The sequence below is a fragment of the Lynx rufus genome, unplaced genomic scaffold, assembly GCF_022079265.1.
Source record: "Lynx rufus isolate CCGP_SWC_20201006 ecotype Redwood Valley unplaced genomic scaffold, mLynRuf1.p SCAF_3, whole genome shotgun sequence".
In the NCBI taxonomy this organism is placed as follows: domain Eukaryota; kingdom Metazoa; phylum Chordata; class Mammalia; order Carnivora; family Felidae; genus Lynx; species Lynx rufus.
The window spans coordinates 136153554-136170592 of NW_025814845.1; the positions used below are offsets into that span (position 1 = coordinate 136153554).

Below are 17039 nucleotides of genomic sequence, written 5' to 3' on the forward strand. Positions count from 1 at the left end.
CATACTAAAGACTTGATTTCCATTTAGAAATTGTATTGTCCAAAAATATATATATTAATTTCACTCAGTCTCCAAATGTGTTTCTTCTATATTCAGTTTATGTCACAAGGATATATGTAAATGTTTCAAATTTCTTGGTTTTTTTTTAACTCTCTTTTATATTTACATGCCATTCCTCAATAATATCACCAGATCTACTTTCAAAATATATTTCAAATTTAACCACACTTTACCTTTTCATCATTAACACTATATTTTAAGCCACAATTATCTCTTCCCTAGACTATTAAAATAGTTTTTTTTAAACAGATCTCAGTGCTTCCAGTCATTTTAGAATAAATCAGAATATGCCACTTCACACACTAAATACTTAGAATGGGAATCCACATATTTAATTAAGTCCACAGGGTTCCACATGATCTGACCCCAGACTACCTCACCAAGCTCGTATCTGCCACTCCCCTCTTAATTCAAACCAATCACACTAGCTGAAAAGCCCACTTAGTTTCTGTCTCCTTTTAGTAAATCATAAAGTAAATTAACATATATATCAGTATGGAAGTAAATTGGTATGAATTAATGTGTCATACATACCATCCTGTATCATCAATTGAACTAAATAGCTAAAACTTGAATTAAATTTAAAAAAAGGCTCTGATTATAAGAATAATATCAGCTTACATGGCAAATGTCCAAAGTCATTTAGTTAATTATTAAAAGTATAACATTTGCTGAACTTAAATAGCAGTTTTTTATATCATTAATAAGATCAACCAGATAATCTGATTAAAATTTTAACATGCTTAATATTTTGTTTCTAAAAGGTATATGGTTGCCTACCTGTTGATATTTAGAGCTTAAAAAGTAATTTAAATTTCTTATGCTTTAATTTTCCAATTAAAATGAGTTACTCTATAATGTTTCAGAATGAGAAAAGTGGTACAAATTTATAACATTTACTCACTCAACCACCCCGTTTTTAAAAATTTTTATTGAGAAAGAAAGAGAGCACAAGTCGGGGAGAAACACAGAAAGAGGGAGAGAAAGAATCCCAATCAGGCTCCACACTGTCAGCATAGAGCCCGATGAAGTGCTTGAACTGACGAACTATGAGATCATGACCTGAGCCGAAGTCAAGAGTTGGATGCTTAACTGACTGAGCCACCCAGGTGTCCTGCACTTTTTTGTTTGTTTTGTTTTGCTTTCAATTAAAAGGTTTTACATTAACAATAATTCCCAAAAGAAAACAAAACAAAGCTTATACTTTGCCAAAACTCAAAGAAAATTGAAGATTTACCATCCTAATCAACTGTGATATTCTTTGAATATATAGTGAAGCATAAAACAATAATAGCAACACCATATTTCTTACCATTTACTTGGAAGATGTGAGTCTGAAAGACTTGTTCATAACCATCTGCATAGCAGGTGTAATTGCCCATGTGAGTTGTGGTAACCTTAGTAATATACAAGGACCCATCATCTCCAAAGTCCTATAGAAATAAAATAAAATGAGACAAAATGAGCTGTTAGTATTTAAAATGTATTTGAACAATTCACTCAGGAGCAAAGTAAATAGACTAAAGTATTGTTTTTAAATTATCAAAATATCACTGTTAGTCTTCAACGTTTATTTATTTTTGGGACAGAGAGAGACAGAGCATGAACGGGGGAGGGGCAGAGAGAGAGGGAGACACAGAATCGGAAACAGGCTCCAGGCTCTGAGCCATCAGCCCAGAGCCTGACGCGGGGCTCGAACTCACAGACCGCAAGATCGTGACCTGGCTGAAGTCGGACGCTTAACCGACTGCGCCACCCAGGCGCCCCATCACTGTTAGTCTTTATAGGGATGGAAGACCTATAATTATCATTTCTCAAGATATGGTTTGTTTAAAAAGTGTAATTTCACTCATACATACAGATTTTTTAGTACTTATTTGAATTATATGAGTTTAGATATGAAGTCAATTTCCACATATTTTTTTTTCTAATTTAGCTTACAGCAGTCTCCCCTTATCCATGGTCCTGTTTTCCTCAGTTTCAGTTACCCATGGTCAACCAGAGTCTGCAGGCAGATGACCCTCCTTCTGATGTAACATCAGGAGGTCAGTAGTAGCCTCACACTAAATCACAATGTCTACATCATTCACCTTGCTTCATCTCATAACATGAGCATTTTATCATCTTACATTACAAGAAGTATGAGTATGGTACACTAAGATATTTTTAGAGAGACCATATTCACATAACTTTTATTATGGTATATTGTTATAATTTTTCTATTGTATTATTAGTTACTGTTGTTAACTCTTACTATGCCTAATTTATAAATTAAACTTTATCATAGGTATGTATGTATACGAAAAAACATAGTGTATATAGGGTTTGATACTATACAAAGTTTCAAGCAGCCACTGGGGGTCTTGGAACACAACCCTTGAGGCTGTCCATTTTTAATTAATAAATAGGTAAAATGACTTGTTTTTATTTGTAGCTAAAACAAATAGCTCTTAATTATATTCTTTACACTTATAATTGTCCATTAATTTTTATATCCTTTAGTTATATATTTACCCAGAAAAGAGATGATGGAAGCAGTATGGTCTCAGATATAAAATTTATAGCTATATTGATAGAGTACAATTTTTTAAAGCCCAGAAACAATCAATAGAGTAGAGCAAAATAACCATACCATTTCAAAACTGTGGGGGCAAATGTATGACCATTTTGGAAAGAAGAAAGAAAAAACAAAATCTCACAGTGTTTGTCAAAATCAAATCTAAGAAGCACCTCTGGAACAGCAGAGTAAAGACCAGAAAATCTTCTCTTCCACAAAGGCAATGAATACTCTGCAGCAATTGTCAAAATCAACTTTTTCAGAAAGTTTATCTATTTGGAAATAGATAAAAAGGGCTTGCACCAAACTATAGAGCATTTACTCCAAAAAGTAGTTGAATCTCAGTAAGAACAAAGAAATTTGTGGCATCCCTCTCTCCACAGCTTCATGGATGCCTTGAACCACTAACTTTGTAATTCTGCTATCTGTGAAAACCATCATCCTAGCAGGCACCGGAGAGGGAAGAGCAGGCTAGGAGCTCTTCCAAGGTCACATCCCCAGAGAATTGTCACCATTTGACCTATCTAGCAGCCCTTTGGGAACTTCCATTTTTCTAACTTTGTTTGTTTGAGCAAGGCTTTGAGTCCTATCCCAAAGGCCTGTATTGAAAAGAAACAACAGCAATTGTTTAACATTAAGCTTCTTGTGAAGGTGATATTAATGGGGATAATAACAGGTGTACCAAACAAAATAATACAAAGTAAAAGAAACAAACAAAAACTTAAAGGAAAAGTGGGAATGGGATGTCAAGAGAAGGATATGAACAAATCTACATATTTCTGGGAATTTAGAAGTCCATGAAAATGTGTAGGACTGTGTGCATGCCCAAAAGAGATGTATTTTCTTTATATTTTAGAATTAGGAAAAGAATCCCTAATCTCTCATCTCTGATTGGTATTGAGTTCCCGTAAGGACAGAAAGTGAAGGCTAAGGCAGACTTGTAACTGACTATGGGAGCATTCAGTTTATAGCAAAAAGCAGAAATATAGCCCCTTGGCCTAGTCTGGAAGACTTATTGATTCAATACATTTAATTAAATATCTGTTCAATCATTAGCTCACCACTACACTGAGCAAAGGTTTCAGTGATTAAATATAGCAACTCAAGGAGATTGGATACATTATACTTCATCAAAATTAACAACATGTGCTTCCCAAAGGATACTATCAAGAAAGTGAAAAGATCTCCAATAGAATGGAAGAAAATATTTGCAAATTATTTACCTCATAGGAGTTTGTATCCTCAATATATATATTAAAAAGAAACTGTTACAATTGAAAATAAAAGGGCAAATATTCCAATTAAAACAATGAAAAATAATTTGAAGACATACCTATCAAAAAAGAATTACAAATGGGCAATATTCACATACAAGTATAATCAGCATCATTAGTCATCAAATACAAATAAAATATTTTTTATTTACAAATACAAATAAAAACCACTATGAAATACCACTTCACACCTGCTAGGATGGCAAAAAAATATGAATAAATAAATAAATAAATAAATAAATAAATAAATAAATAAATCAGACAGTCAATAACAACCATTGAAGAGGATGTGAGAAAATTGGAAACTTCCAACATTGTTGGTGGAAATATTAAACGGAATACCTAGTTGGGATAACAGTTTTGGCAGTTCCTCAAAAAGTTAAACTAAGAGTCTAAAATGTCTAACAATTTCATTTGTAGGCATATACCCAAAAGAATAAAAATAAATAAACAAAAATTTGTGCACAACTGTACATGAATGTTCATAGTAGCATTACTTGTATAACCAAAAAGTGCAAACAATTCAAATACCTATCAATTCATGAATGGATAAACACAAAATGATACGTCTATATGTAATAAAATATTATTTGGCTATAAAAAGGAATAAAGTACTGATACATATTATAAAATAAATGAATCTTGAAAACATTACACTAAGTCAAAAAAAATGAAACACAAAAAGCTACAAATTGTATGAGTGTATTTATATGAAACGTCCAGAATGCCAAATCCATAGAGATAGAAAATGGCTACCAGGAGCTGAGCAGAAGGGGTGATAGGAAATGAGTGCTAATAGGTTGGATTCCTTTTTGGAATGATGAAGATATTCTAATCTTTGATAGTGATTATGGCAACACAATATTTATTTACTTATTTATTTATTCTTGAGAGAGAGCACATGCAAGAGCGAGTGGGAGAGTGGCAAAGCGAGAGGGAGAGAGATAATCTTTAACAGGCTCCACACGCTCCACACATAGCAGGGAGCCCAACATGGTGCTCTATCTTTTTTTAATTTTTTTTTAATGTTTATTTATTTTTGAGACAGAGAGAGACAGAGCATGAGCAGAGAAGAAGCAGAGAGAGAGGGAGACACAGAATGTGAAGCAGGCTCCAGGCTCGGAGCTGTCAGCACAGAGCCCAACGCCGGGCTCAAACACACGGACTGTGAGATCATGACCTGAGCCAAGGTTGGACGCTTAACCGACTGAGCCACCCAAGCCCCCCTGGCGCTCTATCTTACCACCATGAGATCAAGACCTGAGCCAAAATCAAGAGTCAGAAGCTTAACCCACTGTGCCCTACAGGTGCCCTATGGCAGTATAGTTTTGAGAATATACTAAGAGCCACTGAACTCCATATTTTTCAAAGGGGTTAAATTTATGGTATGACTATATTTCAAAGCTGTTACTAAAAATAAGTTATATACGGAATACTTAAATATAAAATATATATGTTAAAATAAAACTATATATAATTTTAGCTAATATAATCTTTACTTACTTTAGGAGCTCCTGGGTCACTCAGTCAGTTAAGTTTCAGACTTTGGGTCAGGTCATGATCTCACCATCTGTGGGTTTGAGCCCTGCATCAGGCTTTGTGCCAACAGCTCAGAGCCTGGAACCTGCTTTGGATTCTGTGTCTCCCTGTCTCTCTGCCCTTTCCCTACTCATGCTCTGTCTCTCTCTCTCTCAAAAATAAAATAAAAACATAAAAAGAAAGAATCTTTAATTAGTATAAAAATTTAGAAATCAAAAAAAGTGGGGTGCCTGGCTGGCTCAGTTGGTTAAGTGTCCAGCTTTGGCTCAGGTCATGATCTGTGGTTCCAGCCCCAGGTCAGGCTTTTGTGTTGATAGCCCAGAGCCTGGAGCCTGCTTCGGATTCTGTGTTTCCCTCTCTCTCTGCCCCTCTGATGCTCATGTTCTGTCTCTCTCAAAAATAAATAAACGTTAAAAAAGTAATAAAAAAATAAATGTTTAGAAATCAAAGAATGACCAGCATCCTTATTTAAAAAATAAACACTTCTGAATTACAAAACATGGTAAGCATTAAAAGAAAAAAATGAACCTCAGGTTATCTATGCAAAATATACATAAAAATACATTTTAATCCTCATTTATGTAACAGTTATTATATGTCAGATACTGCTCTAAGTAATTGATAAATATTGATATATTTGGTCCATATAACAAGCCTACGAATCTGCTAAAGAGAATCTGTTAAATTCCTGCCACGTTATAGCAGGGGATATTAAAATGTTAAGTAATCCCCTTAGTTTCTTTTGGCCCCTAATTAGTAGAACTAGCATTTGAAGCCAGGTAGGCTTACTCCAAGGCTGTGCTTTAAACCCCTCCACTATGCTGCCTTCCTTGTCAATCATAGATTGAACTAGAAATAAGAACAAGACAAGGGAACAAAGAAAAAATTCAAGATAAAATGCCCCAAAAAAGGAAGTCAATTATACCGTTAAGTTTGAAAGGGCCAGATATATAGTGAGAGCACATATGGAAAAGGAAGAAGGAAAGCTGATAGATCTGAGGCTTAAGTCAAAAGACAAGAGTATTTAAATAAGTCAACAACTGTGTCTCTTCCTTTTCTCAGCAGCAGAAAAGGAGGATGGCAAGAAGGGTGCTGTTGTACTCATTCTTTTCAGGATGCAACTGACAAATTTTCAACATCTTTTACTACAAATATTATTAAAGTGTTTTTTTATACGTGTGGTGATGATTAGGATTTACCCTTTAAGGATTGTTTACTGTTTCTTTCAACTTTTAACTTTGGAGTTTGCTACTTTCATGTTAATTCCCCAATTTTTTAATGCATTGCTTATCTTGTAATTTTGTGTGGAATACTGTAGTTTGGATTTTTTTTTTCATTCGTTACAGCAGCTTTATGATAAGAAAGACCTTTTTTTTCATTCTGATTTAAAATAAATATTTCCCAACATTTCTTTCTCATTTCCTAATGTTTGTAAAATTACATTTAATCCTTTAACATTTTATTTTTATTTTATTTTTATTTTTGTGAAGTAACCAATCACCTTTACATTTTACCTAAACTGTAATTAACTGTGTCAGCAGCATTTGGTCGGGAAACTCGCTGGCCCATTAGTGATTTTTTTTTAAATCCTTGTATTGTTAAAATATCATAGTACCCAGTGACTTATGAATATTCATACAGCAGTGCTACAAACACATACCTTGTATGTTTATGACTTTACCTATATTCAAACCATGTGCATTTCTTTTAAAAATAGATTCCCTGTAACTGATTCTCATACAGATTGATTGCAATCAAGAAAATTACTATGAAGCTTTTGAATCTGGGCCCGAAAATAATGAAAATGTACTCTCAGTCAAGAGAGAAAGAGACAGAAAGGAGACAGAAAGAGGGAGTGAGAGAAGGAAGAAGAATAAGAATGTGAACAAGGAGGAGAGGGTAGAAGAAGGGAAAAGGGAAAAATAAAGAGAAACAGTGGCAGGAAAGAAGGAAAAAAATATACTGTATGCTCTGGCAATCATATTATTTAGCTGAAAAATAATATTTCTTTAATAACTGCCAAATAAAATTAAACCCCTCTACATTATATAAGATTAATCATACCACATATCTATAGCTGCCAGGCGGAACTTTCATAAAGCTACAGGGGAAGGCTCATGACCCGCACAATAAGAGAGGATTTGGAACTTGATCCTCAACAAGAAAGTCGCTGTGTGATACACATGTGTGATAAAACTCCTTGCATTACTGCAGGCTGCCTTTAAAAACATTGCTCACTCTTAGTGCAGGGCACTTTGGCTAGAGAATGGAAATGCCAAACATAAAGACAGAAGCTGTGATTCTGGTTAACACTAAGGCAGATAGTTGACATGCGGCAGGATAAAATGTGGAAAAGCCAAACTTCTGTAGAAATCAATTAATAATGGTTAGAGTTACAAAATATTTTGTGAAAGATTATGATCCAAAAGTAACAATTGATAACCTAATATATAAGAGTAATATACCCAGTGTGCATAAGGTGACAGGGAGGCAGGGGGCATGGTCCTGGAAGAAAGATTCATCCCAAGCAGAACAAATCACGGAGACCAAATCAGAACAGAAATGAATCCCTTCACTGAACAAGAATAGTTGGAAATAATTGTAAAAGCCCAAAGAATATTTGATATTTGTAATTATTTTTATATTTCTATATCCCAGACTGTCAATAGGTATTTTAAAGTATATTTTCAAACAATCTTTTTTAAATCTCCATAAAATCTGAAATAAACAACTTTTCCATGTATTGTTCTATATAGCTACCTAGAAAATATGACTCTTCCTTGTCTACTATATTTAAGACTCCTTCACCTAATGATGTGAAAACTATCTGAGAATATAACTTTGAGAATGTTTATTTAAAGTATCTTATTGCTATCTCTGTTACTCTGCAGCATGAAATTGCTTTAACTTAGAGTATTTTCTAAAATAGCATATGTGTGACTCCCTTCTAGTCTATATATCTTTATGTTTTTTCTCTTTCTTCTAAGTGGAAGCAAAATCTTCCAGCTTCAATTTCTTTCAATATACAACTTTATAATCACCCTTTCAGACAGCTTTTCTATAAAAACAAGACTTTAATATTCCCTCATCACTTTGAGTAAGGCATGGATCTTTTCACTACACTAAAATTAAACCCAATAAATATTTATTGAGCACTTAAATATGTCGGGCACTGTGCTAAATAATTTATATAAATTATAAAATTTCATCCTTAAAAAAATCTTTTTTAAATGCCCTATTATTGACTCCATTTTATATACAAGAAAACTGAAGTATGCTGATGCTAAGTTTGAGGTCACCAGTTCTTATGGTCTGAATGTTTGTGTCCCCTTCCCAATTTATCTGTTGAAATCCTAATGCCCAATATAATGGTGTGAAGAGATGGGGCCTTAAGAGTGATTAAATCATGAAAGTGAAACACTCATGAATAGGATTAGTGCTATAGACCCTTCACCCTTTCTACCACTTCAAGACACAGGGAGAAGCCACTTGCTATGAATCAGGAAGAGGGCTCTCAGCAGAATATTAATATGGTGTGGGGGATAAGCTTAGGAATCCCCGGGCTTACACCAATGGGTTAACAAGGCATAAAGAAATACAAAGTCATAAAATGCTCACACCTGAGTTTGGGTAAACCAGTTTGGCACTCAAGAATAGGGGGGTGCAAAGACACCCCAAGAATAGGGAGGTGCAAAGGTGCCAGGAATCGGGAGGTGCAAAGGCACCCCAAAACAGAGAGGGGGGCATAACCCTCAAAATAGAGATGGAGAGGCAAAGGCCTAAAATAGAAATGGTGCAAAGGTGCCAAATACACAGGTATATGAAATGAACAAGATTAGATATTCAGAGTGGAAGCACCCCCAATTTAGTACTGTAGCAGAAAAGCTGTTTTCACAGGAGTATAGGGCCAGGTTAGGTAAATTGGTGAATTAGACCATAGACGGCTATGCTGCAGGCAAAGCAGTCAGCGGAGATGGTTAACAAAAGAAAAGGTGCCTTGTCAACCCTGAGGTTATTCCCGCTATCTGTCTCATCCCCTAGGCTAAGATAAACAGAGGTGCTGCCTCATGTGCGTTGTAAACAACCCTCCTCCAGACTGCCTGGTGCCCGGATTTTGCTTTGTATTAACCCAAACCCCTAACCATGAATATCCTCAAGACCCCCTTTCCCCCACATCCACAAGTTAATGTTCACAGATTCATTGTCCCTTTGTGCACGTCCATCGCCATGCTTGTAAGCCTTCTGATCCTAATAAAAATGGGGCAAGGACCCTTATTCAGGGCTCTTGTCTTTTTCCTGGACATTAGACATCTTCACGCTTTAATCCTGCATCTGCTCTTTTGCTGGCCAAAAGAGAACTTTAGACTTAAAGTCTATGACAACATGGTAGTGCTTTAAACTTTGATTTCTCAGCTTCAGAACTGTGAGAAATAACTTTTTATGGTTTTTGCTACTAAGTCTTTAGTGTTTTGTTACGGCATCCCAGTGGACTAAGACACCACCAAAGCCAGGGTCTAAGATGAGCATCCCAACCATCGGACTGCAGAATCGAACTACCCTTGTTATTATGCAATGAAAGTATTTTTTTTTAATTTTATTTTATTCATTTGCCAGGGGGGGAAGGGGCAGAGACAACCCACACTGTCAGCACAGAGCATGAACTGTGAGATCATGAGTTGAGCTGAAATCAAGACTCAGATGCTTAATCGACTGAGACACCCAGGCTCTCTTTGTTATTATGTAATTGTTAACACATCTTCCTCTTTCTAGATTTCCACTATTTTAGCCAAACCTCAAAATTACCTTTGAGTTTTTAAAATATATATGTTTTAATATATATATAAATAGATACACTATATATAAATATATATAGACACATCAATCATACTCTTTACCTCCATCCTGATTCAGCTTTTCTAATTTTTAATCTTTCATTTTCTCAGCATTTTTCTAATCTTAAATAGATGAAATCAAATGTACAATTTTGATGCTTGACCATAGTTGAGAATTATGGCCTGAGAATAGGCACTCTTTGAATTCAGGGACAAAATCTTCCATTTATCCTGAACCCCCATTACACCTTTATGATCTTACTGCCAATAGAAACTCCATAAATATTTCTTCAGTGATTAAATCTTTATAAGCTTCTACACAATTAAAAAGTTGCCTCAAGGCTCTGATGTCTGGCAAGTCAATAGAAAAAAAACTACAACTTTTTAAAAAATCATTAATTTTGTTGAGTTGATTGCTTACATTCTTTCCAAAGCAGTAAAAAAGAGAACTGTGGTTAAAAGTAAAATCTGTAACAAATTTCAAAAATTTTGAAAAAATATTGGGGCTACTATTAATGATAATCAATTATGTAAGAGTAAAAATTAGAACATTTAACAACCTATAAATGGTAAACACTGACCACTCTGAATATATAGGGTAGCACATGTCAGTTGTGATTATACCAGGACATAACAAATGAATTTCAGGCCTATATTTAACAACAAGCATTTGTTCCAATCTGAAAGAAAATTTCATCCATTAAAAAATGGCATATTTTAAATTTAAAACTTACTTTCCTATTTCGTATTATGTTTTTCTTCATAGTTCTAGATTACATGGTAGCAGTGTTACTTTACCTTAAACGAGGCTTTCTATGTAATATACATTGCTTCAATATACACTCACATTAATGTAATTTCCTTTGTAATTTTGATTATGCTAGTGTGCTTTTACTTTGTAAACTTGTGCAAACTATTTCCTAGCTTTTTATGTGTATAAAATATGCTTTCATAAAATAGCAATAAAAGTAATTTAAGCAAACATCTACATTTTAAAATTGACTAAGTACTATTATCTCATGATTTATGTGATTTTCTAAAAACTCTGGTAGTTTCTCATTAACCTATTTAGATATTTATTCCATCATCAATAAATAGCACAGTGAAATATAAAATTCAATAATGTAAATATAGCTTGTTAAATACATTATTTGTAAAACTTTTTTTACAATTTTGTAAATTGAATTTTGTAAAAAATTCAATAATGTAATTTAATTTGTTAAATACATTATTTGCAAAACTTTTATTTTCCTCTAGGGGCACCTGCCTGGCTCAGTCAATTAAGTCTCTGACTTTGGCTCAGGTCATGATCTCATGATTAGTGGCTTCAAGCCTGCATTGGGCTCCCCACTGACAGTGTGGGGCCTGCTTGGGGTTCTCTCTCTCCCTTTCTCTCTGCCCCTCCCCCAATCGTGTTTTTTCTCTCTCTCAAACATAAATAAATAAACTTAAAATAAAAAACAACTTTTTCCTCTAAAGTAAGCCATTTCATGTGTTAAAGAGATACACTAGAAAATAAGTAAACTAATATGGACTGAAATTATTATTTCAAGTTAACAAGCAAACAAAAGTCAAGCAACTACATTCTTTGGTGAGAAAAATCAAAACCAAAATCATGAAAGCTATGTAAAAAATATTATATGATATATATGTGAATAATTAGATTAATTATATTTTATTTCACTAAAGAAAATAACCCTGCACTAATTTGAAAAGATATATACATCCTTATGTTTATTGCAGCATATTAACAACCACCAAGATATAGAAGCAATCTAATATTCGTTAATAGACAAATGGATAAAGAAGATGTGGTTGGGACACGTGGGTGGCTCAGTCGGTGAAGCATCTGACTTCAGCTCAGGTCATGTTCTCATGGTTTGTGAGTTTGGCCCACATCAGCCCAGAGTCCACTTCTAAAAACTCTGTCCCCTTTTCTCTCTGCTGCTCCCCTTCTCACACACATTTTGTCTCTCTCTCTGTCTCTCTCTTTCTCTATCTCTCTCTCTCAAAAATAATTAAACATTAAAAATATTAATTTAAATATATATATATATATATATATATATATATATATATATAATGGAATATTACTCAAACATAGAAAAGAATGAAATCTTGCCATTTGTAACAACATGGATGGACCTAGAGGGTATTATGTGAAGTGAAATGAGTCACAGCGAGATAGATAAATACCGTATGATTTTACTTATACATGTAATCTAAATAATAAATGGACAAATAAAGCAAAATAGAAACATACTCAGATGTTGAGAACAAACTGATGCTTGCCAGAGGGGAGGGAGATGGGAGACAGATGAGATAGGTGAAGGGGATTAAGTGGCACAAAGTTCAGTCATAACATAAATAATACAGGAAGACATAACGCACAACATAGGGAATATTGTCAGTAATATTGTGACTGCTTTGTGTGGTGATAGCTGGTAACTAGACCTGTCATAATAACACTTTCATAATGTATATAAATATCAAATCACTGTGTTGTACATCTGAAACTAATATAATATTGCATGTCAATTATTCTTCAATAAAAAAGGAAAGAGACTTACAAAATGTTTCCATTGATATAATAGTGAGTAATAAATTAAAAATGTCTATCATTTTTATAGAACTACTATTCAAAGGGTTTTATGTATATATGGATTCAGATTTGCCCCAAAGATAATAAGGATTAATTAAGTTTCAGAGTCCCTCATCTGTACATTTACAAGGATATGACAGGAACCCTGAAATGTGTGTATATCGCTATATGTTTCTGTAAAATTTATAAATATATTGAAGTTTCTGATTTCCTGTCTTATTGTAATAAACATCCAATTTTGTATCTAATTGTTATTTATAATTTGTATTCTATTTCTTAAATAGAGCACCTTTCAACTACAGGTGTATTTTTTTAATGGACTTTACAGGGTTTTTTAAAGTTTATTTATTTTGAGAGACAGAGAGAGACAGAGAGAGACAGAGTACAAGTGGAGGAGGAGCAGAGAGAAAAGGAGGGAGAGAATCCAGGCAGGCTCCACACTGTCAGCACAGAGCCCAATGCAGGGCTCAAGAACTGTGAGATCATGACCTGAGCCGAAAGCAAAAGTCAGATGCTTAACCAACTGAACCACTCAGACGCCTCAAAATGTGGGTGCTTTAAAACTTCAAGGTCACATAATGTTGAACCACCCCGATTATATGAATTCTTTATATTTTGGCAATATTGTACTTTACACATGAATAAACAGAAGTCAAAAAGATGAAGTAACTTATCTATGAAGACTTTTTAGTTAATTTTACAATATTCAAAACTAGGCCATCTGACTGTGAAGTCCAAGTTCTGGAAGTTCATGCTTTATGGATATAAGCATCAATATAGATGAATCTCCAAACACAATGGAAAATACATATGTAAAATACAATATGACTCAATTTATGTAAAATTCAAAAGGCAAAAATTAACTGTATCTTTTAGGTATATATGCATTATACATTATATACATTTATGGTAAAAATAAAAAACAACAAAGAACTAGTTAACATATAAGTCATGGTAAGAGTTATATCTACAGAAAAAGAAGGAGAATATAATGGGGAGGAGCCTATAAGCAGCTTCAAGTTTGTTGTTAATGCTATATTTTTTTAATGATTATTGGGTCCATAATCATCACTGCTTTTTTTTTTTTTTTTAAGTTTACTTACTTTAAGAGAGAAGAAAGTATGATCTGGGGAAGAGGAAGAGAGAGAGAGAGAATCCCAAGCAGGTCCCTCACTGCCAGCACACAGCCAGATGCAGGGCTCAAACCCACAAACCGTTTTATCATCATCTGAGTTGAAATCCAGAGTCGGAGTCTTAACCAACTGAGCCACCCAGGAGCCGCCTATAATTATCAGTGTATTACTTTACTTTAAGTTGTATACACCCTTAGGTATGTGTAATACTGAAATATAAAACAACTAATTAAATAAACAATTCTACTAGACCTTAAATCATGTATCTTTAAGTATATAGCTTTCCCTAAGTATATGTTGAAAGTTCTGTCTCTTTCTTATTTACTCTAGATAGACTAGAATTTTACTTCTTAAAATTTTAATGAAAAAGATAAACATAGAGATGCTAAACTATATTCTAACATATTCTGAACGAGAACTAATCTTTATTTTGGTTTCATCAAAAATATTAATAACATAGTACCCAAAGGTACTTGGAATCTTAATGTTATATAATTAGCGAATTAATAACGTATATTATAGACTTCTGGCTCCATCTTAGAATAGAAAATGGAAAATGGAATAGAACATGGAAATCCAAACAATCAGAAGCTGGGCAATCTATAAAATCATACTGTGTTCTCAAACCCATCAGAGTGCTGTCTTCAAAGGCAACTGATAAGGGTAAAATCGGATTAAACTGGAGTGAGCTTCCAGAAAGAGACAAGGCACAGGCAATCACACACCTATACGGGAGCACCAGAAGAAAACAAGGCTACCATGTAGACAGGTATTAAAAAAAACAAACAAAAAAAATGAAGTGATTTTTAATGAATTGTTAAAAGCTAAACACACACAGGAGTATAGACCCCTGGGAGCACAAATGCTTGCAGCCATTTCTCCATGGACCTCACTATTTGCTCATGGAAAACACTGGGGGCAGTAGAGATCAGGGGAAGCATCCGTCAAAGTGTAGTTCTGATGTTGTGTAACATAATGTAGTCCTGCTGCTGAGAAAAAAGAAACAACAGTTCTTGCCTGAGTCTTTCCCCAGTGGAATAAAGTTTTAAACTGCCAAAGAAAGGCAGTGAATCCTGTCACTTTCTGTTGGTGAAAACTTACTGAGTTTGGGAAAGGGAGAAAGGCAAGAAATCTTCCTACTTCCAGAAAATTAAAGATCCCTTAACACTGGGGGCAGGCAGGATATCTGAGAAAACTCTGCTCAAAAGACTCAGAGACACATGAACAGCCTAAGGCTAAGGTTGAATGAAGAAAACATAGAATGCTTCCTTGCTCCTCACCACCCAGGATATCAAGAACCAGAAAATAAGCAACAGCAGAATACCACTAATGGGGAGGACAAGAGCATGGAGAGACAACTTCGCTGAGGCACAAAAGTATAAAATTGAAGGTGGACCAAGCAGAATCAAGAATTTTCTCAGATAAGCAATCTAGCTCCCACCTTAACCAAAAGGTACCACTAGAGGAACTTGAAACTGTCTAACTTGGTCTCTACTACCCCACACAGAATATGCGGATTTCAACAAAAAAATTATGAGACACACAAAATTGAAAGGAAAAATAATTTGTTGTTGAGAGGTGAAACAATCAAAAGAACTAATCTCAAGTATAAATCTGCTGTTAGGAAAATCAGATAGGGGATAACATAACAATGATTAATATGTCACAGGCTCTAGTAGAGAAACTTGAAGACATTCATGAATGGATGGGTAATTTCAGGAGAGAAATAGAAGCAATAAGAAAGTGTCAAAATACATGCTGGAAATAAATTTAAACACACACACAGTAGCAGAGATGAAGAGCGCCTTTGACAGGCTCATCAGTATGCCTGACACATCCAAAGAAAGACTCAGTGAACTTGAATATAGGTCAATAGACATTACTCAGATGGAAACACACACAGGAAATTAGTGAAATAAAAATTTAGACGAAAGAGAGAGAAATGAGCATCCAAGAGATATAGGCCAATATCAGTCTAAAATGTGTGTAATTGAAATCCTAAAAGAAAAGAGAGAGAGAGAAAGAGAGAGAGAGCGAGAGAGAGAATGGAGAGAAAAATGCTTGCAAATGAATAGTCAAAATATTTTCAAAGATAACTAATTAAAAAAACAACCAGGAAATAAATTCATACTGCTGAAGATCAAAGATAAAGAGAAATGCTAAAGGTTGTCAGAAAAACAAATGCGCATAATCAACTTTAAGGACCTGGAGAGCCTTCCAGGTTCTTGACACCAGGTATTACCAGAGTAAAAGTATCAACATATCTGAAAAAAAATATGTAGAATGTAGAGGAGTGGATGATCTCCAACAGAGGTTAAGAAAAATCAGGGAAGTGAGGTAACAATATCAATATCAATTCTCCAACATAAAATAAGAGAAGTTCTCTTTCCCTGACCAAGGGAAGTTGTACCATTCAATCATTAATAACCTTATTGCAAATATCAGTCAATCACTCCATCAATTAATTGTTTGAGCATATATAAATAAAAAATGCATACAATTTTAACAGAAAATGATCAGATTCTGATGCTATTATATATTCAAATGATAAAACTAATCATCTCTTGGTATTTGTACCTAAATAATATTCATTTCCAATCACTTTCTTTTCAATAGAATTTGCTTCTTACTTTCAATGTAGTTTTGATAATTATCTTCCCAATATCTTCTTGGGTTGATTTTCATATTCAGTTAAATTGATTTTAATATTCATTGATAGATATCTTAAATTTCACAGATTAAATCAGCAAATAATAATATGCAAAAATCCACTCAGCACTATTACCATGAATCATCAGTCTTGAATCAGAAGAGCTCTGAGAACCAGAAGAAAGCAAACACATAATTCAAAAACCAATCAAGAGGCAGAAACCACACAGTAATTTGAGCATGGAATTTTCTATTAGAAATTACTAACTGTAACAATGAATTACAGTAATGGGTGATCGTCTACTAAAAGTACTCTAAACAATGTAGGAATAAGAGATACAGGGGCAACCATCACCCAGAGAGGTGAGATAGTAAGCCTAAAGAAGAGACTCC

At 34.2% G+C, this 17039-nt stretch overlaps 1 protein-coding gene across 3 annotated transcripts in view; it reads right to left on the reverse strand.

The window, feature by feature from the left end:
* The window catches only part of FSTL5 (follistatin like 5), a 730171-nt gene that overhangs the window by 191799 nt on the left and 521333 nt on the right, over nucleotides 1–17039 (reverse strand). For all 3 annotated transcript variants that reach the window (XM_047091955.1, XM_047091954.1, XM_047091953.1), the window contains exon 7: nucleotides 1373–1493. In XM_047091955.1, the coding sequence (XP_046947911.1) occupies nucleotides 1373–1493 (121 nt within the window). The remainder of the gene's footprint in view (nucleotides 1–1372; nucleotides 1494–17039) is intronic.